Source organism: Esox lucius, chromosome 15 (assembly GCF_011004845.1).
Source record: "Esox lucius isolate fEsoLuc1 chromosome 15, fEsoLuc1.pri, whole genome shotgun sequence".
Taxonomy (NCBI): Eukaryota; Metazoa; Chordata; class Actinopteri; order Esociformes; family Esocidae; genus Esox; species Esox lucius.
Window position 1 is genome coordinate 13,383,102 of NC_047583.1, and position 26,326 is coordinate 13,409,427.

The following is a 26,326-nucleotide window of genomic DNA, read 5'->3' on the forward strand; positions in this document are numbered from 1 at the left end:
GCTGCAATTACGTTTTATGAATACCTTCTATGAAATATGATCAGTTTAAGATTGAAACTATAGACAAATATAGACAAATATGTCAAAACGCATCTATTCATTAGAAATGCTATCAGTAATAGTTGATCAACTTGGACATGCATTAGCTGTTATGGTAACACATTTAATATATAGTCCCATCAACTGGCACTGTGTCAATTTGTATTTCGAAGACTAATATGTTTAATTATCATCACCCTGAATAATGTACAAATCCGACTGTGAAATAAACTAACTGCGCCCTTATCCTTTCCCTCTTTCTGTAAAACTAAGCTATAGGATTACAGATATTAAAGATAACATGCAGTTCTGAAAAATAAGCGAGACTTTTTACATTTATGACATGCTCAACATTCCCAAATGTTTGCCCGGTTGAGTACTGCAGTTTGCATGATTTCCAGGAAATTTGTGCCATAGTTCTCCTACTTCCCTCCCCCATGGTATTGCTGTTTTCTTAAAGTGGGTTCGGGGAAGTGTTGAGGGGCGGATAGTTTTGATTTTTCTTGCATCGCGCTTAGCCAATAATGTGGTAGGATCTGTTGTGCACATCTCAGCTGGCAGACATTTAAAAAGGAGACTGTCCGGCGCTGCTGCAATTTGTATTAAAACCCCAGCCTCTTTCTATGGAATCGTTAGAGACTCCAGACTCCCAACAGCGCGCTTCTCCTCTGCAGTACTACCGTTTCCACCATTAGCTGACTCGTGCCCCGGGACACCTTCTAAAGAACACCCACAAGAGATAATTTCATTTGTGGCAACTTGGAGCGTTTGACAGGTGAGTAAACTACGAAGACTTAGAAAGTACGTGCGTAAAACATGACCCTGTAATCAGATTCGATTGGCTAACATCATGTCGCTGGTGCCCTTTACGCATATTTCGGCTTTATGTGTACATACTGTGTAGTTAGACTACATGTTCCAAAGATGTAGACTATTGTATATATACAGGTAAAATAAAATTATTAATAATTCGTAAGTATTATTTTTCTTCGTTTTACGCAATGGCCTAAGCCACTGCAATAACCTTTATACATATATGTTTGCATTCTGATAATAGAATAACTAAGTAAGAACACAAAATTGGCGATGGGCTGTCGTTTACAACAATAGTGTTATAATGACAGGCTATGAATGATGATTGTTATATTTCCTCCTCAAGGATGGCCAGATCGGCGCGTATCGTCTGTGGGATGGTTTTCATCCTAGGACTGCTCTCATCTCCAGTGGATTCCCAAAGGAACAGGGGCACCCAAGGCGCCATCCCTCATCCCGACAAAAACAACCCAAACGAATCGGAGCAGCAACCACAGACACCGCAGGCGGGCTCTGGTTCTCGAGGGCGGGGAAAGACCTCTGCTGCGCCGGCTGAGGAGGTGCTGGAGTCCAGCCAAGAAGCATTGCATGTCACGGAGCGCAGATATCTTAAACGCGACTGGTGCAAGACCCAGCCACTCAAACAGACCATCCACGAGGAAGGCTGCATCAGTCGCACCATCATTAACAGGTTCTGTTACGGACAGTGTAATTCTTTTTACATCCCCAGACATGTCCGCAGGGAAGAGGGAGCCTTCCAGTCATGTTCATTCTGCAAGCCGAAACGATTTACAACCATGACTTTCACTTTGAATTGTCCGGACCAGCAGCCGTCCACCAAGAAGAAGCGCATCCAACGCGTAAAGCAATGCCGCTGCATCTCCATAGACTTGGACTAGACCTGGGGTTGGGATGCGGTTAATTGTTCTCCTCATCAAACAACTATTGGATTGTTCATATGAAGGAAACCACCTTTATGACTGACAGGGAGCATTATTTCCCTATCCAAGATCAGACAGACGTGCATCCCATGTTATACTTGGGCATTCTAGTTTGTAAACAAAGCCTGCTGTAGTTCATACACTATTATGTGTCTAATTTCTCATTATTGAAATTGCAATAGCTGCCTATGGCAAGCAACGTTGGTATAACATGGAATGAACCAAACAAGCTGCCGATTGACTTGTAACCAAGCGCACGGCTTTTCTCAACCTCCGCAAATAGGTCTGCAGAGAGTTTTCTTACAGAACGTTTACTCTTTCGGACAGAAACAGTAATAGGCTTTCACAACAAATTATAATGGAGGGTAATACGATGGACAGTGAGTTTATAATGGTTGATAGTTTCCACTATGTGGAATTTGAAAATAATTGACGACTATTTAATGTGGCCAGAATGCTCCACTGCAGTGTTCTGTAGCTATTATAGTTGATTAAGGAGAGGTTTTGTAAAGTATGCTAAGCCTAATATACAACTGTTTGTATTAGTTTGACATTTAAATGAAAATATTAGATGTTTATAATGCTATAGATGGAAGCGTTTCTTTGTTTAAAAAATGTTATTCATACAGCAATTGTATATGAAACAGTTTCATAGTTATGTCGGAGCAAATCATCCAGAAAACAAAATAAACAGTTATGGACATTGATGCAGTGGTCACTAAAAGTGTTTGGTTTTTGCTCACGTTGTTTATGCCCAACACAACACAACAAGTTATGTCTGAAAGTTTGAGAGCGTACAGATATGCAATGGATTATAAATTAACCTAAACGTATAGGTTTTTGATTTCATAGAGAGTATTTTATGCACCGGATTAAAAAAAACGGAAATTAAAACACTATGGCGATGGGGTATGTTTTGTATTTTGCTTGTATAGCCTTAGATCCATGAACACTTCGTTGTACGAAGAACGTGGATAGAGTATAACATCGATTTGGCATACATGTCAGACAAATATTTTTCAATACCCAAGTACAAACAATGTTATCAGATTTTCTAATGGTACCTCTCTCAGCGTGCAAACCTGTCTCTCAAATTCTTTTTTACAATAAAAATGCATACAGTACATAAAAAAATAGCCATTCGATACACGTTGATCAGTACGGAACAGGGTTGCCTGATTTAATCTTATCGAACTCAATTAGCAAATGCCAATTTGGCTCTTATAACATGGGATCCTTTTCTTCAGTTTGACTATGCTATGCCTTCACTACATAATTGGGTGTTGATAAGGGTGCAGCCAAGTTGCACAAGCCATGAGCATTAGAAATTGCCTGTATCTATAAATATCTACCAATTTATGCATACTTTCTTACATTAGAATAAAAAGTGCATTTTGAGATGGACAGGTATCATTTTATAAACCATTCGCATGAAACAATTGGGCTATAATCGACTCATCGTAATAAACACATTCTCAGCTTAAATTCTTTATTCGGCTTCTGCATCATTATTGAGCCTAAATATTATTAAGGATTGTTTAAACTGTAAAAAAAGAGGGTTTAACAACCTTTCAAACTCCCTTATCTATCAACTCCAGATACAACTTTGGAGACCGCATTGTTTGCAGTCTGTTACTTTGAACTAACGCCAATTCATTGTGATGACTTAACACCTAACTAAGCTTAGACATGTAACTATGAACCAACATAACTATACTGTATATTATAGACATTGGCCTTAATCAAATTCCACCGCCAACATATTTGAATTTGAAACGTAAAATTTGCAATATGTAATGTCTTCATATAAAAAAATGGCACATTCAGTGACAGTGCTATTTGGACAGGTTCAGACAGCAAGAGGGCCTATGGCTTTGTACTTAAAACATTTTTTTTTTTTAATGAAATTAAACTAAAGGCAATATATTTAGCCAATGTACTCTCTGTCTCAATTTAAGTCAGGTAAAAACACAAACGTTGGGTTTAAATTAATAAGGCCCCATATAACATGGTCAAATCCACTACTGGCCATTAATTAATCCTGCGCAACTTGATAGGGCAGGAATGAAATCATATACAAAAATACAGCTTCAAAGACAAAACGATGCAATTTTTGCAAACCGTAAATCGTTCATGTTAATGTACTATAGAGGTTTTACGCTATCATTGACAGCTTCCAGGACAAAGCTTACATCTTTAAAGAGTTAAAATAAAAAATATTTAGTTAAATAAATATACTATAGTTCTCTCTAAAATCTCTATATGGACAATGCAATTCACAAATGTTTATCATAACACAGTAACCTTGGAATTGCATAGGAGTTCAAACGAGGTGCAAAAAAGTGCAATACATTTGATTAAGGACTATTCGGACATAAACAGGGGATGTGACATTCACCTACTAGATAAAGCTGATGCAAGCAGGAAAGTGCTTAGGGTAATGACATACATATGTCACAAACAATGTTCATTCACAAGACCAACTAACAGTTGTAGCATAGACACTTTAAAAAACGTGGTAGGGCAGCCACACCCAAAAGACCTGTTGATTTCCTCATCATAGTGTATATTGTGTTGTTTGTTAATCTCAGAATGTGATATTGTACTCGGGTAGAGAGCAAGGCATTGTTGTCAAGGTCTGGGGTTCTCTGGCTCTTATCCAGGAGGGGTCAGTCTGGTGCAGTGAGAAAGTCAACATTGGTATGATATCCAGTTTCTAACTTATGAATGAGACTCAATTAGTTTCACCTTCAACAGCACTCTCAGTCCAATGAAGGCTACCAGTTCTACCCATCACATCACATGGGATCAACCAATTCAGTCCTTATTTGGAAACAAACGCAATTTCAAATGCATGTACAAGACACATAAAATGTACGGGCCACATCAGATGAAAAGCTATTTTTTCAAGTTTTGTATAACCCTTTTATATTCCGGAATCATTGACAACTGTTGAATGTCTTCCAATTGTCATGGCTGTTGATTTGCACAACCTGGCTACAACATATTGGATTATACAGTATGTAATCAGGCCGTATGACGCTATCTTGACAGAAACCTAGTCTGAGGAACCAATGGAAGTCCTTAGCTCCACAGGTTAGAGGTCATCTGGGTAGCAACGTCAGCTGGAGTGCTTATTGTCCTGACCTGCAACATCCCTCACAGCGGGCTCTACAGGCTGACAATTCAAAGGTTACACCAGTTTAGATGAATGAGGATGACCTTTGGCCTCCCTGACTTTCATCATGTCAACTCTTTAGGCAGCCATAGACCTTTTGTGTAGACTCAGCAGCCTGCATATGAACAGCAGGGTGGCAGGCGGACAGGTCCCTGTGGTGTAAGTGTTGGTCTGGATGGTGGCCTTACGCATACACAGTGATGGAGGCCCAGATGAGCTGCCTTTCGTCTGGGGGTAGAGGCTAAGATGGAAGAGAGGTCATGGAAAGTAGTGGAGGTGGTCCAGTCAGTATCACCAATTGAATAGGGCTGTGGTAGAGCATTTACGGACACCGAGGGTTTTATGAGGTATGATGTTGGATAAGAGGCAGGTGACGGAGGTGAGAAGTGATGAAGCCAGCAGGCATTCCCCATCTGTCATCTCCTTTCTCCACTATCTGTCTGTCCAGTCGATTCTACATTGATCATCTTCTTCAGCTGGAGGAAACACTAGCTTCCTTCTGACGCAGTCTTTCTTTCTGTTGCCAGAGGAAAAAAGGAGATCTGACCTTTATACCATTATATTATATTCTAAGATCCACCATCATTGACTAATAGCTAATAGCAAAGGTAATAGCAAAACATTTTCTGATCAAAATATTTCAGGGTTAAAAGGAGTCTATTCCTTACCAAACTGTTGGCATTGATCTTCTTTGTTTCCACTCTCTTCTCGGCTGTGATCTTTTTGATGTTCTCCTGGGCTTCTTTTAGCCTGGAAGAATGGAAATGTCAACTTCAATCATGCCTGGATACTACAAACATATGTCTTCCCATACAAGTTAAAAAAACGTTACAGCTCCCTGATTTTTGTACATTGTGTCACATATCTGACTACACGTCAAAGAAACGTAATGTCTAAGAGAACACTTCAATGTCTGTTAGTAGGTAAAACCTGGACGTATAAGAGTTTGCTTCCAGGGCCCTTAGGCCCTCTCAAGGTTTTTTTTGTAATAGCACCATGTATCCACTACAGCATGTATCCCCCTGGGCACTCCTCTGTGACACATAGGGTTCTAATACCCCTCATAGAGAGTCTTCATACACCCTCACAAAGGGTCTTCATCCTCCCTCATGAAAGGTCCTCATCCTCCCTCACAGTGTCCTCATCCTCCCTCACAAAGAGTCCTCATCCCCCTCACATAGTGTCCTCATCCCCCTCACAGAGCGTCCTCATCCACCCTCACAGCTACACTCTGATCTGTTGACCCTTTCTGGAGTCAGCTGGTAGTGAAAGCCACTGCTTAAAACAGAGAGAATGACAGTGGGACGATGAGATAACGAGCTAGTCTTAAAAACACTTGGGTTTTATGGGTGTGCAAACAGGATTTAAAATACAGTTAATTGTACATAAGCACAATCAGCTGTGGGTAATATGGGACATGGTTGCCTAGTAAACAGTTAAGAGAGAGCACATGGATCCACAGAATGACTGGGATAGCATTAACTTTATCCAGAAGTCACCAGTTCTCTGCTTCACTGTATGAATGGAGAAAACACACCCAGGAAAAAAATCAGTGTACACACATCAAAAAACCTCTCATCTTATTTGATTCTTCCTACAACAAGTGTAGCTCAAACAAATAAACCTCACTCTATCATGTAAAAGGACCATGGTATTATGTTGATTTGGTGCATTTACAACGCTTTGATCTGTTGACTTGTCAATGCTGTACACGTATTGTTGTCTGTATGTAGTTAGTATGGCTTTTCAAATTCCCAGTTGTTAGTGTTTAGCTTGGGGGAGATGTGTGGTACAGAGCAACACTTTCATTTCATAAATGTCTTCCTTTGGTTCAGTAAAACATAATTAGGCCAACACTGATCTTCAAGTCTAAAAGTGTGTGTGTGTGTGTGTGTGTTGCATCAGTATGCATGAGTATGTGTTATGTGTGAATGAGCTGTGTGTGTGTAAGGTGGTTGCATGAATTTGGTTGGTGGCCACCTTCGGTTTGTGGTGGAACGTAGTGACAAAAAACAAGAATGGATGAAAACATCTGGTAGATCGTATGGTTAACTGATGCATCCTAACACTGAGAGGGACAGAAATCTGTTCTTCTGATGGTTTAACAGATTATTCTTGTTCTCTAGTAGGATATATTGTGGTTTGTTTGCTTCCAGACAAGAGTCTTGCAAGGATGTATTGTCTGCCTCTCATGCTGCCTCGTCTGCCTCTCATGCTGCATCGTATGCCTCTCATGCTGCCTCTTCCACTCCAGAGTCCTGAGGATGAGGGCTTGGCCCAAAATTAGCAATAGATTTCTGGCAGAATAGTTGAAGTAATAATATTCATAATCCGAGGCTGCTATAAACATTTACAGTTACAACAATATATATTCAATTAGTACATTGTACCATGATGTCAAAGCACCCTAAATCTTTTCTGGCGCCTCACAGCCCCTTCCAGCAGCCTGACAGCAGCCCTGACAGAAGCCCTGACAGCAACCCTTCCAGCAGCCCTTCCAGCAGCACTGACAGCAGCCCTGACAGCAGCCCTTCCAGCAGCCCTTCCAGCAGCCCTTCCAGCAGCACTGACAGCAGCCCTGACAGCAGCCCTGACAGCAGCCCTTCCAGCAGCCTTGACAGCTGCCCTGACACCAGCCTTGACAGCTGCCCTGACACCAGCCTTGACAGCAGCCCTGACAGCAGCCCTTCCAGCAGCACTGACAGCAGGCATGTATTGCTGCATCTCCACATGCAGTAAGCCTGCAGGTCAGATCACAACACAGTTTAACAGTCCTCCATGAACACACACTCTTTAACAGGCCCCTGTCCTCTGCTAGTAAAGCCAGGGGGCCTCCAGAGGAGCGGCTGTCCTGCAGTAAGACTCCTCCTGACACCATGTAGGATTATAAATGCATCACTTGGCTTTGACATAGCATCAGGCCCTATAGCTGGCCTGTTGACCTGTGTTTTGAAACCCCTGAGCTTTGATAACTGATAAAGCAACTCCACAATGACTTTTTCATGGTGTTTCTGTACCACACATACCTCTAATCTTAACAAACTGGTTAACATTATAGGTAAGGAGAAGAATAAACATGTCTAAATATGCAGTTTGACAGATTTTAATTGTGAAGACTGAAACTTGGCCCATTCGCAGCAAATCCCCTTTTTATATCATCAAAAAACAGAACATTCAAGGTTCTAGAAATGTCCAGTTGGAAAAGTTCTCTAGAACTGTGTGATTGGATCCCTGATGTGTGGTGACACAAGCCTCCGCAGTACAAACCTCTCCTTGGATATGTTTTTACTCTCCCGCTTCCATGTGTTCTTGAAGTCGCTGCAGAACTCATACCAGAGCATGAAGACATACCCGGGCGCCACCTCCTTCTCACCAGACTTTGGTTTGAGTCCGAAGTAGCCTACCATGTCCTGGAATCTGCAGTGAATGAACAAGGAGCAGGGAGAGAGAAGGGAGATTTGGGCAGTGAGAGAACTACCTGCACAGTGAGAGGATTACCTGCACGGTGAGAGGATTACCTGCACAGTGAGAGAACAACCTGCACAGTAAGAGGATTACCTGCACAGTGAGAGCTGGTAGCTGAAGCTTCATTTTTTAATTGACCTCTCCAGCCTGAAGTTAGGCACTAACAAGAGCCCTGTGTATGGCAGATCTTCACCACAGTATTTCTACAGCTCTGTGTATGGCAGATCTTCAACAGAGTATTTCTACAGCTCTGTGTATGGCAGATCTTCACCACAGTATTTCTACAGCTCTGTGCATGGCAGATCTTCAACAAAGTATTTCTACAGCTCTGTGTATGGCAGATCTTCACCACAGTATTTCTACAGCTCTGTGCATGGCAGATCTTCACCTCAGAGTATCTACAGTTCGGCACCGACTGCTCCAGGGGCTTCCTCTAACCCAAACATTAAAGACATTTTCTGGCCCTGCATGTCACGCGCTTGATATAGAGGAGCCATGATTCAGGAGATGCTACCAGATTGAAACAGCAGTTCTGACCTCCATATGGAAGGTGGCTGTTGTGACGCTAATGTAAGACATGTTGGGAGGCTAGTGTGACGGTGGACAGGGCAATGTGCGTGGCAGACGGCTGCTCACAGACTTGCCGCTTCCCCAGATATCCGTCATGTGCTCGCTGGATGCTCCAGGACTGGGGAAAATGGTGCAGTAGATCATCCTTGCCTTGTTCCACAACCCAACCAGGCCAGCGGAACACAGGAGGAACAGAAGAGAGATAGGACATCTGGATCTTTTTGATTTACCAAATTGACATCAATTCTGGAGGCCTTTGAAGAACCGACCAGCACCGTCCGGCATGATTAACTAGGCCTTTTGTATTGGCTCCTTCTCTGACCTTGGGTCAGGTGTCAGAGGTCACACAAATCACACACAGGGTGATTCTCAATCTGCCTCCAGCACGGGAAGGTCGGAGCATGTGTCAAAATCAGAGTATGTGAAACGAAGCACGGAGGACACATCTCGGACGCTTCGACAGAGAGTATGCACAGAACTATGACTCAACCATATAAAAAAAAAAAGCTCAAATCTACGGCAACCAAACATCCTCATACACAGATGCACAACGGCCACGCCCACTCTGAGTCCTTCAAATGCACACCAGGCACTTCTGCAGGGCAATGATGCAACAGCTGAGAAATGCTTTACAAACGGTGCCCACGTTCAGCTTTCCTCGCTGAAGGCTATAAAACAGGCAAGTTATTTAAACCTGGGATGCCGGCATCATCAGGAGCATAATTGGTCAGCTAAACCCCCCCCCCCCCCCGTACAAAAACAGATAAGAACAGTAAACTCACAGTTGTGCTCAGCTGTTCCAACAACGTGTTTATGTAATGGTGACGTGACATCAACAGTATGTCATGGATGGGGGATGAGGGTTTAAACATCCCTACCGTTTAACACCCAGCAACCACATACACGTGAAGGGAGCACACAGCCTGCAGCCAGGTCATGAAAACGGAGCATGATGGGGAAACTTAACGGGCCATTAACCCTGGACACATCAGGAATCCCCAGGCCAAATGAAACATAAAAGGAACCAATTAGGATTGAATGTTCAGGAGAAGACCTCACCGCTGACCTCACAGGACACTCAGGAAACCTCAGAAACTGTCAAAACTGTATCCTACAAACTGTCCCTAGTCACGTGATGTAAATTCCCTACAACCCAAATTTAAAAGCAAGTCAATCCAATTTGTGATGAGGGCTGTCTTCAGGCCACAACGGGCCAGGCCGATCCCGCTGCTTGGCCCTGTGTTTCAGTAGCTAGAGGCGGTGAAGGGGTTTGTATGAATGTTATTAACACGGGGCTCTAATGCATGGCTGTGTGGGTCTCTGTGGATGCCTCCTCTGGGACAGATGTAAGGGCCATGGCCCACCCAGGGCCACCAGAACAGGGCACACACCACAGCCCACCGGCCGTATTCATCACTGGTGTGTCACTTTTACGAGGTGCGTCTCTGGGAACCTGAGAAAGCCCCCCCAGCGGCAGGCAGCCCCAGCCCTCTTTTGGGGAAAATTAAAAGCAAACTTCATTAAAGGCTTGGGGCTGTCAGCCGCGGGGCCCTTTTGATCAATATCCCCAAGTTCAACACCTTCATTACACCGGTGTCCCTCACAGCCACACACAGAGATACCACTTCACCACCAGAGAGGGAGAGGCGGACAGAGAGGGAGACACAGAGCAGAGGCAGAGAGACAGAGGGGAGAAAGAGACAGAAGTCAAGAGTAAGTGGAGAGAGAAACAGAGATTGGGGGAGACAGAAAGAGGGGAAAGAAACTCAGAGAAAGAGGGGAGCGAGACAGAGAGAGCAATAGAGTGGAGTGGGAGACAGAGGGAGAGACCAATGCATTCATAGCATAGCAAATCTGAATGCTTATCTTGGCTTGAAATGGAAACATGAACCAGGGACATTTGAAAACATTGGCTGAGTTATGGTGTTGTCCAAAGCAATCAACATCTTAATTGTTTATAGTTTAAAAAAAATCTTACGTTCAGCATCTTTCGGTTTCTCATTTATGTGCTTTTCATGATTTATTTAGGAATTGGGATAGTTACGATTTAAAGCAAACAATTCTGGTCTCTATCTAAACAAGGAAAAATAATCTATTTGCTTTGTTTGTTCTTTCTAGTGTGTTTTTTGTTATATGACATTTTCCAGATATAGTTTTGCTCTGACACTAGTTAAGCCATTGCCAGTTGACTATTTCCCCATATATCAGATGGGCTGCTCCTTACAGTGACTTTTGTAGTTTGCAGTACCGCACTCGGAAGAAAAAACCTGATAACAGACGGACAGGAGTGACCAAAGAGTGTGTGTGTGTAAGCCTGCTGGGTGGACCGGCGTGGTGCAGTGTGTTACTGAGTATGAGTAAGTTAGGGTGGGCGAGTGGGCGTGCATCTGTCTGTTTGCACAGGCAGCCCTCCAGACGACAGCCCTCCCTGTCTCTGGGCTAGTCTACAGGGAGCCAGGTTATGATCTGGGGATTCTACTAAACGATGGAACTGCCTGGATACCGCAAATCTCCAGGGCTGGAAGCTCTGTCTAATCACAAACCTTATCAGCAACTCTAATTAATACAGACAGCTTTACAAATGACCCGGATTACCTTTATCTGATGTGAGCCATGTAATCTATGTGAAACAGGCTGAAGTACCAGTGATGGCTACACCCACATCCATTACACTGGGCTGCACTACCTTCAGCATGTCAGAAGGTTTAAAAAAAGCAAGCATTACAGGATGCAAACAGCCAGACCAGTAAATACAGAGCCCCTCTGTTAAGATGGTCCATGTTATTTGGCCTAAGTCCTCAATGTTTATTGTGTCGGTTTGTCACATTAGAAGGGACAGAGATCATTCCTACCGTTTTCCTGCGGCTTTGAGACGTTCTTCTTCAGCACTGTGGTCTTTCTGAGCTGGAGAAGACAGAACAACATGTTTGAATACACATGTAGTCAACAGACCTGTCACAGTGAGGTCATACTGGGAGCCTGACATTACAGGACATACCATAGGGAGAATAGATTATTTGAATCTGAATGGAGGCAAGCTGAAATATAAGCACCCACTCCATATAGTACAGCTGGAACAGGGCGTATTCTAATTCCCATCCCATAAAGGATGTATGTGCGTATTCTAATTCCATATCTTAATTCTGTGGTGGAGCCCACATGGGGTTCCTGTGGACACATATCCTACCCTCACCCAGAGGTGCGATCAGGTTGACAGGTCTAAAGCAGAGGAGCATGTGACGGGGCTGTCAGTGGAGGGAGACTGAGGTTCATTAGCAGAGGAGGAAGTGTCCGTGTGTGAGCGCGCTGACGGCGAGGTTGTGGTGTCTGGGGTAGTGTGTAAAACCCAAGGTCTCGGCGGACTGTGGTGAGGAGGGCAGAGGAGCAGGCAGCAAGCACCGTGCCCGGGCTGGGAGTGTGTGAGGCTTGGGAACTGGAGGCTCCTGTGGACTCCTGCCATGTAAAAGTGTCTAAATGCAAGGCAGATGTGTGCAGCGGGCCAGGGCGAGGTGCAAGAATTTATCTAGGGCCAGAGAGTGCCTGTGATCTCAGATTTATTGCATTTTTCCAGATTCATCCTTTTTACAATGATGGGGGGACTTGAAGATTTAGGAGGGGGAAGTCTCCAAAGATTGTTCAAAGGCAGGTTTGGGGGTCTTCTGGGAGAGGGTGAGCTTAAGCTGCTACCACCTTTTACTTTTTATTTTTTCCATAAGCAGGCTGATTGTCTGAGGTAAACCTAATGAAGAGAAGGGGTGGCCATGGCTTGGATGAAGAAAGGGATTAGAGGGGGGAGAACCGTGACCAATGGCGTTAGTCCCAGCAGGGGGTCGAGCTGGCGCCTGAGGTCCTCTCTGGTGTGGCTCTGTGCAGAGGTGGCACCAGGCCGGCCGGCGCTCTGAGAGCAGCCCAGAGAGAGAGAGAGAAAGAGAGAGTGAAAGAGAGAGAGAGTGAAAGAGAGAGCGAGGGAGGATGTGTGAAGTTTCTCTTCCTCTGCTCCGTGTAAACATGAAACCAGTAGTGGCTAACTAGAAAGTTATGAGACGCGCATGCTGAGAGGGACAATAAATTAGAGCTTTAAAACTCTGACACACTTTTCCAAACCACTGGTTTACTGAGTAGTCAGATAACAGAAGGGCTTGGGGAACTACATATATGAGCTGCTTTAAAGCTGCAATCTATAGCGGTAAAACTGCCACGTCTGTTTGTGATATTACAACAACAAAGACATTACTTCAAACAATGAACACTGCTCTTTCCCTGTGGGTAAAACATTTCACATCATTGCACGTGAGGAACAACGAAAAGTACTATGATTTATTTCACCACAATGCTGGAGGCTCATCTTTTCAAAGCAAAAACAATAACACATGCACCAATAGTGGACACCAGTGGTGCTGTTAGATAGTGATGGACACCAGTGGTGCTGTTAGATAGTGATGGACACCAGTGGTGCTGTTAGATAGTGATGGACACAAGTGGTGCTGTTAGATAGTGATGGACACAAGTGGTGCTGTTACATAGTGATGGACACAAGTGGTCCCATTAGATAGTGGACACCAGTGGTGCTGTTAGATAGTGGTGAACACTAGTGATCCTGTTAGTGATGGACACCAGTGGTCCTGTTAGATAGTGGTGAACACTAGTGATCCTGTTAATGTTGGACACCAGTGGTCCTGTTAGATAGTGGTGAACACTAGTGATCCTGTTAATGTTGGATAACAGTGGTCCTGTTAGATAGTGGTGAACACTAGTGATCCTGTTAGTGATGGACACCAGTGGTCCTGTTAGATAGTGGTGAACACTAGTGATCCTGTTAATGTTGGATAACAGTGGTCCTGTTAGATAGTGGTGAACACTAGTGATCCTGTTAATGTTGGATAACAGTGGTCCTGTTAGATAGTGGTGAACACTAGTGATCCTGTTAGTGATGGACACCAGTGGTCCTGTTAGATAGTGATGGACACCAGTGGTCCTGTTAGATAGTGGTGAACACTAGTGATCCTGTTAGTGGTGGATACCAGTGGTCCTGTTAGATAGTGATGCACACCAGTGGTCCTGTTAGATGATGATGGACACCAGCGGTCCTGTTAGATGATGATGATGGACACCAGTGGTCCCGTTAGTGATGAACACCAGTGGTCCTGTTAGAAAAAACACTGGTTCTGTTAGATAGAGATGGTCACCATAGTCCTGTTAGATAGTGGTGGTCATCAGTAGTCCTGTAAGATAATGGTGGACACCAGGGTGAAATGGAATCTTTAGCGACAGTTATCTTTAATGAAGGACTGACTGCAGAGCATTGACTTAGACAGTGTTTGGCTCAGACCTGGGGCATTGAGACCAAAGAAGAAATCAGGTTAACTCAGGACAAATCTGCCTTGCTCAGGTTTACTCAGAACAAATCAGCTTTACTGCAGTTTACTTAGGATAACCCAGGTTTACTCAGGATAACTCACATAAGGACAACATAGAAAATTAAAAGTATTTTTTATATTTGCAAAAAGCAATTTCCCTAAAATATTATTAAGTAAACTGAAATAAAAAAGTTAATTGCTCCCACGCATGTATAAATATTGCTTAAATAGGCTAAATAGTACCACAGAAACAGCATGTTATGAAAACATAAATCTGGGTAGGGTGAATTCAAGGGGCAGTAGTACTGTACGTATGAAAGGGAAGCGGGGCGGGTCACAAGTAGTAGGTGAGTAATGCCTTACAAGAGAAAGATCAATGAGTTGGAGCTGTAGGAGCATTGTGGGGAACCTCCCCACAGCCTCTCAGGCAGTTCTGGGTCAGTGCTCCACAGACACAGTCACATGAGCTGCTCTGCTCCCTGCCTTGCACAGGAGCACACTGGAAGTGCGCAATGGCCAATAGGCTCCTCAATAAAAAAAAAAAGATTATGTATGAGATAATTCATAGTGGCTTCCTTCCTACACATGTTTCCTATGGTTATAGTGCTGTCTAATAACTGGCAGTGACACTTTTACGACTGGCACAAACGCATACATCGACAAGAATAATATATGTTTTCTCATTATTTTGCAAACCTACACAAGCCTTTTGTGTTAGACTTGGATTTTGTTTCGTGTAATGCAGTCATGGACCTAACCGAAGGAAATGGACTATGAGATGGACATGCCTCTATAACTAAAGGCTATTGTGAAGGCTTTTGTTTATTGACAATGGTTTATATATTAAAATCTACATAATATAATTTGTTTTTAAGACAAACACTCACAAACTGCATTCACAGTTTGATAAAAGCCCAGCTGGATACTAACAATAGACGATTTCCACCACAGATATGGAATGGATTAACTCTGTAGTACATTTAACCCCAAACTTAGACATGAGGACACACACCCGCTCAAAAAAGGAAGATAGACTCATCTATTGATACTCCTACTTACTCATGAAGTAGATGTTAGTGCCCTAGCCTGAATCCATTAAACAACTGAAAAGGTGCGTGAGGAAGTAAATGGAATATGAACAACCCCAGAGTTTAGTCAGAGTGAAATTTTCACTCTCCAAAAACAAAACACTTGTAGCTACAGTGAAAACCCTTGACTGCAACATGAGGAAGGTATTGGTTGAAAACATAAGATTAAAATAATTGTTGTTGGAATTACAATCACAGGGAATGAAGGACAACGTAATATTCTCAGGAATTCCAGAAAACCAGACCCCATAAAATCATAAACTTCTGGTGAAACATGTTGTGTAAAGCACACCTTCAAAGCAATCACCTTAGAGTGAAAATAATTGCCTTTAAAAGAGTGCACCGAATTAGAGCAAAGCGCAACCAGGGTACCATGGCCGATCAACATTTTGAGCATTATAAACAAAAATGATTTGTCAAATGCAAGGAAAGAGTGCTCAAAGGGACTCTTTTTGAAACCAATGATCAATTTCCCAGAAAGAGCAACGATCGAAGGGGAATACTTTATCCAATTCAAAAAATGGAAAGGGGAATTCAAAAGGGGTGATGATATTGATAAACTGGTAAGGGAGGCTTCCAAGAGGCCTACAGCAACATTAAAGGAACTGCAGAAATTTCTGGCAAGTACTGGCTGTGTGCTACAGGTGACAACAATCTCCCGTATTCTTTATATGAATGGGCTATGGGGTAGAATGGCAAGACGGAACCCTTTTCTTACAAAGAAAGAACCAAAGACATTCCAAACAAAGTGGATATAAAAATTCTTACAAAGAAAAACATCCAAACCTGGCGGAAGTTTGCAAAAACAAACATCATGTCCCCCAAAAGCACGTGGGAAAATGTGTTATGGTCTGATGAAACCAAGGTTGAACTTTTTGGCCATAATTCCAAAAGTTACAGTGGGGAGAACAAGTATTTGACGGCAGGACCTGGTCAATGACCTGAAGAGAGATGGGACCACAGTCTCAAAGAAAACCATTAGTAACACACTACACCGTCATGGATTAAAATCCTGCAGAGCAAGGTCCCCCTGCTCAAGCCAGCGCATGTCCAGGCCCATCTGAAGTTTGCCAATGACTATCTGGATGATCCAGAGGAGGAATGGAAAAGGTAATGTGGTCTGATGAGACATAAATAGAGCTTTTTGGTCTAAACTCCACTCGCCGTGTTTGGAGGAAGAAGAAGGATGAGTACAACCCCAAGAACACCATCCCAACCGTGAAGCATGGAGGTGGAAACATCATTCTTTGGGGATGCTTTTCTGCAAAGAGGAATGGACGACTGCACCGTATTGAGGGGAGGATGGATGGGGCCATGTATCGCGAGATCTTGGCCAACACCTGAAAGATCTGGAGAAGGTCTGTATGGAGGAGTGGGCCAAAATGCCTGCTGCAGTGTGTGCAAACCTGGTCAAGAACTACAGGAAACATATGATCTCTGTAATTGCAAACAAAGGTTTCTGTACTGAATATTAAGTTCTGCTTTTCTGATGTATCAAATACTTATGGCATGCAGTAAAACGCAAATTAATTACTTAAAAATCATACAATGTGATTTCATGGATTTTTGTTTTAGATTCCGTCTCTCACAGTTGAAGAGTACCTATGATAAAAATTACAGACTTCTACATGCTTTGTAAGTGGGAAAACCTGCAAAATCGGCAGTGTATCAAATATTTGTTCTCCCCACTGTATGTTTGGCAAAAACAACACTGTACATCACCCAAAGAAAACCATACCCACAGTGAAGCATGGTGGTGGCAGCATCATGCCTTGGGGCTGTTTTCCTTCAGTTGGAAGCGGGGCCTTAGTCAGGGTGGAGGGAATTATGAACAGTTCCAAATAACAGGCAATTTTGGCACAAAACCTTCAGGCGTCCGTTAAAAAGATGAAGAGGAAGTTCACCTTTCAGCACGACAATGACCCAAAGCACACATCCAGAAAAACATCCAGAAAAAGATTAAAGTTTTGGAATGGCCCAGCCAGAGCCAAGACCCGAATCCAATTAAAAATCTGTGGGGTGATCTGGAGATGGCTGTGCACAGGAGATGTCCTCGCAATCCGACAGATTTGGAGCGATTTTGCAAAGAAGAGTGGGCAAATATTGCCACGTCAAGATGTGCCATGCTAATAGACTCCTACCCAAAAAGACTTAGTGCAGTAATAAAATCTAAAGGTTCTTCAACAAAGTATTAGTTTAAGGGTGTGCACACTTATGCAACCAGGTTATTGTGAGTTTTTTTTTTTCCCCTCAAAGATTTCAGTTTGTTTTCCAATTTAATTGTTCACGTTATAGGTCACATTAAAGGTGGAAAAAGTTCTGACATGATTTATCCCTGTCAAATTTTTTTACATCACAAGAACCTGGCATTTTAACAGTGGTGTGTAGTGTTGTGGAAATTCTTGAACTGATGTATACTTTGCAAACTGTCCTCAAGGATGCTCATAGAAGATTAATAGTTTTTTATATGAAACTATTGGATAAACAAATATGGCTGGTTAATCTCTACGGCCCAAATAAAGATGATTCACAGTGTATAATAGCCTACTGAATTTATAAGCTGGTAATGGCCATATCATTATTTTTCATTCTAAAAACCTCATTGTCTATCACATAATGATTATTAAAGTTGTCATAGGAGATGAAAATCTTGATAATATTTCTGCTGATCATAAAGGACATCATACTATAAATTATCACCCAGTGGCACTTAACCAAGACAAGGGAATTCATAACCAACTGATCATTGTATGGTTGAAATCTACATTTAGAGGCTACACAATACAATGCTCAGCTTTAAAGAAATGAGAATACTTGGGAAAGGAGACAAAAAAATCGAATGACTGTGCTTTCTCCTTGACGACATAGATAATGTTTCTTATCTCTCTGGACTATAGTAAATGCAGTATGTATTGGATCAATAAAAGTTACAAGCTTTCAACTGCCATGTGAACTCCCTGTCAAAAAGGCTGATGGTTAAGTGGACGTCCTTAATATACATACAGACCTCACCTCTTGTAACTTTGATAGGAAAATTGGCCTACACCAAGATAATTTTTTTAAGTCATGTGAATAAAGCAATTTCAGTAGATTTTTTATGGTGAACCAGACTGAGTTAAACAGGCCTATTTATGGATAGATAATGTCCGCTCGCTCATGGCTGATCTACTCCCATGAAAAAAAGTGGGGGAAAAACAATGGTTTATGTTTCCCACTGGAATATTTATTTTTAGATGTGTTTTTTTTAACCCATACCATGTTGTGGCAACCATCATGATTTAAAGACGTCAAATATGTTGTGATAGCCAGCAACCTAGCATCCTAAATTCTCAATGCTTGCTTGCCTCTGAAGTTAAGCAGGGTCAGTTGTGGTCGGTCCCTGGATTGAGACCAAATGCTACTGGAAGTGTTTTTTTTTGGGCCAGTAGGGGGCATTCTTCCCTTTATAGATCAAATCCTAATGGCCCAAGGCAGTGAATGGGACATTGCTCTGCGTGGGGGCTTTCTTTTTGGTGGGGACTTTCTGTGGTCACTAAAGATCCCATCTCACTTATTGTATGACTGGAGAAATTAATCTTGGGCTAAATTTTTCTCATTTATATCATTATGGCCACCTAATTATTCTTAGCTTCCCAGCATTTACTCCATCTCTTAGCTGTAACAAAAATGTAATTATACACTAGTCCTAAATGTATGCAATCATTCATGTAAGTAGCTCTTTCTAGGTAATATCAGCAAAATAACTCAAATGTACATATTAACCAATAATACAGATAAAAGTTTGACATACTGGGATGTCAAACTACAATGTGCACCCAAGCCACAAACATATGAAGGAAAACTTAGTTTGTAACACAAGTAAAGGGAAAATCTCTATTCTAAAAACACTTCCCTGCCTCCAGTTCTCACTCTGTACCTCCAACACCATATGGATGCAATCTCTCTGTGAGATAACTCATTTACATATTTTATAGAAAGAGCCTATTGTTTCACAATATTCTCTGTCCACCGCATGTAATGTGTGCAATTTTCCCTTTAACGTATTAAAATGCAGATGGCTTTGCGTGATGCTGACACTTTTGTCTGTCACTTGTGTTTTGGTGAGATAAAAGAGGTTGCTGAGGATGTTGGCTATAAGGAGAGAGGTGGCTCCACTTTAGGCCAAGTCTGATGCGCTAGTACACCTATAGATGTCTCTAGACCTGAGGCAGCATGCTTTGTTAATGACCCACTCTTTGTGGTGTACAGAAATCTGTGAAGGCCCTCCCCTTGCCTGTGGCATCTATGTAAAATTGGTGAAGGTGGTGAGATTGCATGCAGGTGGTTGTTGGCTTGGCAAGTTTCTCTGAGTTCTGAGTCTGCTGGGTTGCACTTATGATGTTCACCCACAGCTGGAGTGACGAAAGTTTGACTGTTCAAAACCAGTAAACTGTGTCCAATGTTGTGAGAACATTGGCAGAAGCACCACTACCTAAACTAATGTTCAAAAGTTTGGGGTCACTTAGAAATGTCCTTGTTTTCCATGAAAACATACAAGAAATGAGTTTTAATAGGAAATACAGAAAAATGTATAGGCAATATAGTCACTGACAAGGATAGAAATAATGATTTTTAATAATAATGTTCTTCAAACTTTGATTGAATCAATAAATCCTCAATTTGTGGCAATAACAGCCTTGCAGACCTTTGGCATTGTAGTTGTCAATTTGTTGAGGTAATCTGAAGAGATTTCACCCCATGCTTTCTGAAGCACCTCCCACAAGTTGAATTGGCTTGATGGGCACTTCTTAGGTGTCATACAGTCAAGCTGCTCCCACAACAGCTCATTAGGGTTGAGATCTGGTGACTGTGCTGGCCACTCCATTATAGACAGTATATCAGCTGACTGATTCTTCCCTAAATAGTTCTTACATTGTTTGGATATGTGCTTTGGGTCATTGTCCTGTTGTAGGAGGAAATTGGCTCCAGTCAACCACTGTCCACAGGGTATGGTATGGCATGGCAAAATGGAGTGATAGTTTTCCCTCTTCAAGATCCCCTTTACCCTGTACACATTTCCCACTTCCCCACCACCAAAACTTGAAAGATCGTGTTAAGCACACTTCCAGCATCTTTCCATTTGGTCTGCATCTCACAAATGGTTTTCTTTGTTATACGAACTCAAACATAGGTCTGTCTGTCCATAACACTTTTTTTCCAATCTTCCTCTGTCCAGTGTTTGTGTTCTTTTGCCTATCTTAATCTTTTCTTTTTATTGGCCAGTATGAGATATGGCTTTTTCTTTCTAACTCTGCCTTGAAGGCCAACATCCTAGAGTCACCTCTTCTCTGTTGATGTTGAGACTGGTGTTTTGCAGGTACTGTTTAATGAAGCTTCCAGTTGAGGACCTGTCAGGCATCTGTTTCTCAAACTAGACACGCTAATGTCTTTGTCCTCTTGCTCAATTGTGCACCTGGGCCTCACACTTCTCTTTCTATTCTGGTTAGAACTAGTTTGCACTGCTCTGTGAAGGGAATTGTACACAGCATTGTACGAGATCTTCAGGTTTTTGGCAATTTCTCGCATGGAATAGCCTTAATCCAGGTGGTGTGGATGGGCAACGCCACCTCCTCCTCACTGACTCTCAGTACTGGCTTCCCCCAGGGCTGTGTGTTGAGGCCGCTCCTGTACTCTCTCTTCACCCACGACTGCCTGGCAACCCATGTCTCCAACACCATCGTTAGGTTTGCAGACGACCCCACCATCATAGGCCTGAAGGAGATGGAGATGGGAGATGCTTGTTGAACACAGGAAGCAGCGGCGGGGAGACCACGCCCCCACACACATCAATGGGTCTGCAGTAGATAGAGTTCACAACATCCGCTTCCTTGAAGGAGGCCAGGAAACATCTCTTCTTTCTACGCCGATTAAGGAGATTTGGCATGGATTCCAGGATACTCTCCAACTTCTACAGATGCACTATCGAGAGTATCCTGTCCGTCTGTGTCACCGCCCGGTATGGCAGCTGCACCGCCCTCGACCCGTAAAGCACTTCAGATAGGGATTAAAACAGTGCATCACAAGGACTGACCTGCCATCCCCGATGGATCTCTACACACAGAGGTGTAGGAGGAGGAGCAAACAAATCATTACAGATCCCAGCCACCCATGCCATGGACTATTTACCAAGCTGCCATCAGGCAGAAGGTACAGGAGTATTCCGTCCAAAACTAACAGTTTCTTTCCTCAGGCCGTAAGGCTGCTCAAATCAGGAACCCCTCCTCCCTTCCATCTATAGTCCCATGCACACCTGTCACTTTATATCATGCTCATCTGCCAATCATATCATGCACTCCTGTCACTTTTACATTGCACTACGGTTGTACAGTTGTATAGTTAATATTATTGATGCATGTTTTCTGTAAAGTGTTATTATTGATAGTCTATGCTGTATTTTGGACAAATCTGATATTATTTTAATGTTTTCTTCTTTCGAGAATGAAGACATTTCTAAATGACCCGAAACTTCTGAACAGTTGTGTATCTGCTGCATGGATGAAACCCGGTGTTTGCAGTCATTCAAATGGGCTGATCAATATGTATTATGCTGCTTTAACAACACAAGCCTTATACTTGCTCTGCAGAAGCCTTAAACAAAGTCTCAAAGTCTGTCTGCACGCCACATTCCAATGTGTGTAAGAAGCGGACGTGTTTCTGCTATGTGAACAGTAACTCCTGGGAATATTTACACAGTCATTTCCAGTAAATCAGGGTTCACACTGCGTCACTGTAAGCGCTGGTCCTCTGCCTCTTGCATCCAGATGATCAATAGTAATCACAGTTAAACCTGTTGCCCCTTTTGGAGCTTTAAGGAATGCTATGAGATGAATGTCTACTTTCTCTCGGAATGCTATGACCTCTGCGTTTTCTCATGCTGAATTCCATCCATACTTACAGAGAACTCATACTGCAGACCATGGAAACAAAGGGACTGGATAGGCTTCATGCTTTCTATAAAAGCCGATCTGCTGGCTGACTGACGTAGCAGCAAACGGGGAGGGGGAGGGGGCGCTGTGGGGAGGGGAATGTCTTGGTGAAGATGTCTCCGGGACAAGGGAGAGGTGGAGGGGATCAGAATGTCTCTGTCTTGTTGCAGTGTGTCCCTGGCTGCCTGGACGGTGGTCCCCAAGCTGTCCCAGCCAGGCTTTACGAGCCCTCACCCAGGGATGTCCTGCCAGCTTCACAGCAGCCCTGAGTACAGGCGACTGGTTAAGGGGCAACGTGATCCTCTGTGATCCTCTACAGGGTCGTGTCCCCTGTCCTGTCTGACTAGGGCCTTTATTGACACTGGGCCTGGGCTCCACCACTGCCCAACTAATTACGTGACACAGCAAAACAATATATAGAAGAGATAAATTACAGTTTGGTTCCTTTTATTGTTTTTTCAGGAAGGAAAGCAAGTCCTCTCTAGCTGTTTTCTGGGTTTGGTTTGTTTACTTGACAACCTCCTCAGCAATAAATAGTCTGTGTGGAGAATGTTTCAGCGTTGAAGACAGGAGATTCATTTTACACTCAGGTGATGTGCTGGCTTAGAGATGTGATGGGGAGGGGGGAATTTATCATCACTATCTACTGGTTGAATGTGGGAGTGTGTCCAAGTCCATAAGATGTAAGGATCAGATCACTCAGCTCAGAACAGGCCTCCAACTGCCTCAGTTGCACCAAGTCTGAGTTGCAAGAAGTCGGATATCCAGAATTTTTGAATTCTCATTCCCAAATGCGGTCATTACAATCAGTCTGTGGAGGCCATGGGGAGTGTAAACACATCTAAACCCCCAATCAGGCCAGACCCAGTGATGCCTCTGTGGCCCCTGGCTTTATTAGCTGTCTCACTGGGGATCAAACAGCCTGGCCTGCCCAGCCTGGGTTAGGTGACACGCAATGTTCTCAACCCCATCCACTAAAACAACACCTAACACCCCCTGGTAGTCAACACATGGGGCCATGTCTCCTGTCCTACTCTGTCTCTGGCTCTGGTTTTCTTTACTCACCGGTTGAGATGAAGGCCTCCATTTTATCCTTAAAGGGCTGCAAGTTCTCCACTGAGGAGTTTTCGCACACCTTCAGCACGTCCTTTTCACACGCTGGGGAAGAGAGGAGAGCAAGAAATGTTAAATATTCAACATTTCTCAGAAGGGTTGGATTAAAATAAAACTCTGGCTGCAGTTTAGTTTGTGAAATTGGCATTGTTTTTTTATTGTTGAAGCCTCATCATTTGGGCTAAGGTATAAAACCATAAAAAGCGTGCCCAAACAGCAAATGTAGCCAATTAATTAATGACATGTGAGAGTCGGTATCACGTTTCCAACACTTTCATGAGTTAACCAAAGCCTGCTGAGGAAAAACATTTGAGGGAAAAGAAGTGTGTGAATCTCCTCAAAAACATCCCAACCAGATGGCTATTAAAGAGACCTGGCAATCACTTTAAACAAGTTTGGTCTGCATTCAAAATGTAAACAGAGAACATTACTCATTATCAGTAAAGCCAAATAATACACTTTAAAAGGGTAATAACATTTTCTGGTGGCAAAAAAAACTGAAATGTTACATCTTCATAAAACATTCAATAGAGATATTTTAGGAATAGTTATACCTAAGTTGTTCATGGACTTTTCTTTGAATGGATTTCATGCTCAATATTTTACTATAAATGTTTTTTTGAGGAGATGGTGACAATTGTGGGGCATGGCAGTCACCCCACACCTTGAGGGTCTGGTCGAGTTGCTGGATGCAACACAATGGCAGTAGATGGCCCACGTCCTGTTCTCTGTTCCTCTTTGCAGTGGGACTGTACATATGGGGGTCAGCTGAATGTGGAAGCTTTGTGTTCGGTGGATGAATCTTTGTTGTCCCGCCAAACCACCTACCTCACACAGGCTCAAAGGAAGCGTTCGATGACTTGGGCAAACGTGAGCCAAACGATTTCATTTCCTCTTAACAATCAGCGTGGCATGCTATATACATAGCCATATACATAGCCGTCTGCCAGAATAACTTCTGCAGATTTGCTCAAAGCTGCAAGTCATTAATGAGTGCAGTAAATACCTTGTGTTGGTTATTACTGCAACACAACAGGAACACTTGGCTGGTTAGAGACTGTGACTGTTTCACTGGTTTCCAGAAGTATCTCGAGGAATGTATTAAGAACAAGTGAACATTCCCCATTACCCACCATCCTTTTTCAATGTCTCAGGAATATTTGCAGTTGAAAATTGAAAATCACACGCTACATGAGTAAGCAAAGACAATGTTCCAACCATGACACAAACTTGAGCAGATAAACTAGCTCCAACATGACCTGCTAAGCTGGGAGAGCGTGGCACTGTCAGTGCCCTGGTAGAGGGCTCCATTACCACGGCAGATCAGTACGAAGTAAACAATGCATGCCCTCACCGTTGTAAATGCATTTGGATAAGCACATCTGCTAAATGAATGAAATGTAAATTAAATGAACCTCCAAAAACGCTCTCTCCTAAAATTCACCCATGTTGCAAATGGGCACATTAAAGGGTGTTCAAAACAGCAAGACTACAATTTAGAGGCAGCTCTCCACCAAATGCGGTCCAGACAGCGTAGGCCACAAGAAGGAAACCCAAAAAACATCAGCAGCTGCATTAAATTAAAACCCAGCAAGCTCTGGTTTAGGACATTGTCTTACAGTGACAATGCATATCGGCACGGAGTAGTGGTGAGGGGTAGGCGGAGGGCAAAGGGAGATTTGTTTCCCTGAAGAACCATGTACACTGAAGTATAACAATATGACTACAGTGTTACAGTATTACCATAGGGTAACAATTCATCACAGTGTTAGTTGTACTAACTGAAGTAAAATTTACTTCAGTGTTACAGTATTACTACAATGTAAGAAATTGACTTTCGGTGTTACAGTACAGTACACTGTTACAAATTTCGAACTACCGTGTTACAGTATTAGTGCCGTGTTACAATATTCCTACCGTGTTACAGTATTCCTACAGTATTACTAGAGATTTACAGTACTACTAAAATCGAACACGATTACAGTACTACTAATCAGGCTGGACATTTTGTATAGTAAATGTATAGTAAATATTATTCCGTTATTTCATCCAAAATCCTCCCATGTCAATGTTCTACTGCGTTGCCCGGTGCTAAAATGTAACACTTTATAATCGAGATGCTTGACTCAAGGCAAGTCCCACCTTTCCCTTCTACTCATTAGTTCTCACAAGCATTCTAGGCCAGGTGGGTCATTGACAGATACACTGGCAAGAGATGTTCAAAGATAACTCTGCCTCCCCTGTTACCCATGGAATAATCCTTAGTAGAGTAAACATGTGATTTTCTTATGACTGTGAAGGATCAACATTCTACAAAAATCCAGCAAAAACAATACATGACTATATGTATTTCAAGGAGAACCCAAAGTTCATCTGCAGGTCAGATCTGCTAGCAACAACAAGCGATCTTAAATGTCCAAAAATGTTTAATTCATACTGTCCCAAAATGAATGTTGTTAGTTTACATTTGGTTTTGATATTTGGCCTGCGTGCAATGAGCACTTCTGGCGGTTACAGACAAAATCAACTTGCACACAAAAGTGCACATGGAGGCACGCGCATGGCTGGTTTAGTCAAGGTCTAACAGAGCGACTAAAAGCCCCACTCTGTTCCCAGGGGCCTGCTCTGCCCACAATCACCTAATCCCATTACTGTAAATACATCCGTGCTGTTCTCTAATTGGCCAAAGAGTGATAATCTGTGCCCTCTGTGCCCACACAGCCATATCAGTATCCCTGTGAGCACAACCTTCACAGAGAAAAGAAATGTCTCCAATGACCACAACAGTGGAGTTGCT

General features: G+C 42.9%; 2 protein-coding genes across 7 annotated transcripts in view; one reads left to right on the plus strand and one right to left on the minus strand.

The window, feature by feature from the left end:
* The first annotated feature begins 594 nt into the window (after positions 1 to 594).
* Positions 595 to 2,486, plus strand: grem1b (gremlin 1b). Its single transcript, XM_010878976.5, has 2 exons — positions 595 to 814; positions 1,199 to 2,486. The coding sequence occupies exon 2, from the start codon at positions 1,200 to 1,202 to the stop codon at positions 1,749 to 1,751; it is 552 nt and encodes a 183-aa protein (XP_010877278.1). The 5' UTR covers positions 595 to 814; position 1,199; the 3' UTR covers positions 1,752 to 2,486.
* Positions 2,487 to 2,751: 265 nt separating this feature from the next.
* The window catches only part of LOC105015669 (formin-1), a 73,779-nt gene continuing 50,204 nt past the window's right edge, over positions 2,752 to 26,326 (minus strand). For 5 of the 6 annotated variants that reach the window (XM_029125514.2, XM_029125515.2, XM_034297388.1 and 2 more), the window contains 5 exons: positions 23,482 to 23,574; positions 11,859 to 11,910; positions 8,239 to 8,388; positions 5,640 to 5,721; positions 2,752 to 5,488 (listed from right to left, as the gene is read on the minus strand). In XM_029125514.2, coding sequence (XP_028981347.2) covers positions 5,444 to 5,488; positions 5,640 to 5,721; positions 8,239 to 8,388; positions 11,859 to 11,910; positions 23,482 to 23,574 — 422 coding nt within the window. In that variant the 3' untranslated portion in view covers positions 2,752 to 5,443. The other variant, XM_029125513.2, reaches the window with a different exon arrangement.

What these genes read in the sequence shown, in the direction of transcription:
- grem1b (XM_010878976.5), top strand. Translation starts at nt 1,200, where the DNA reads ATGGCCAGATCGGCGCGTATCGTCTGTGGGATGGTTTTCATCCTAGGA.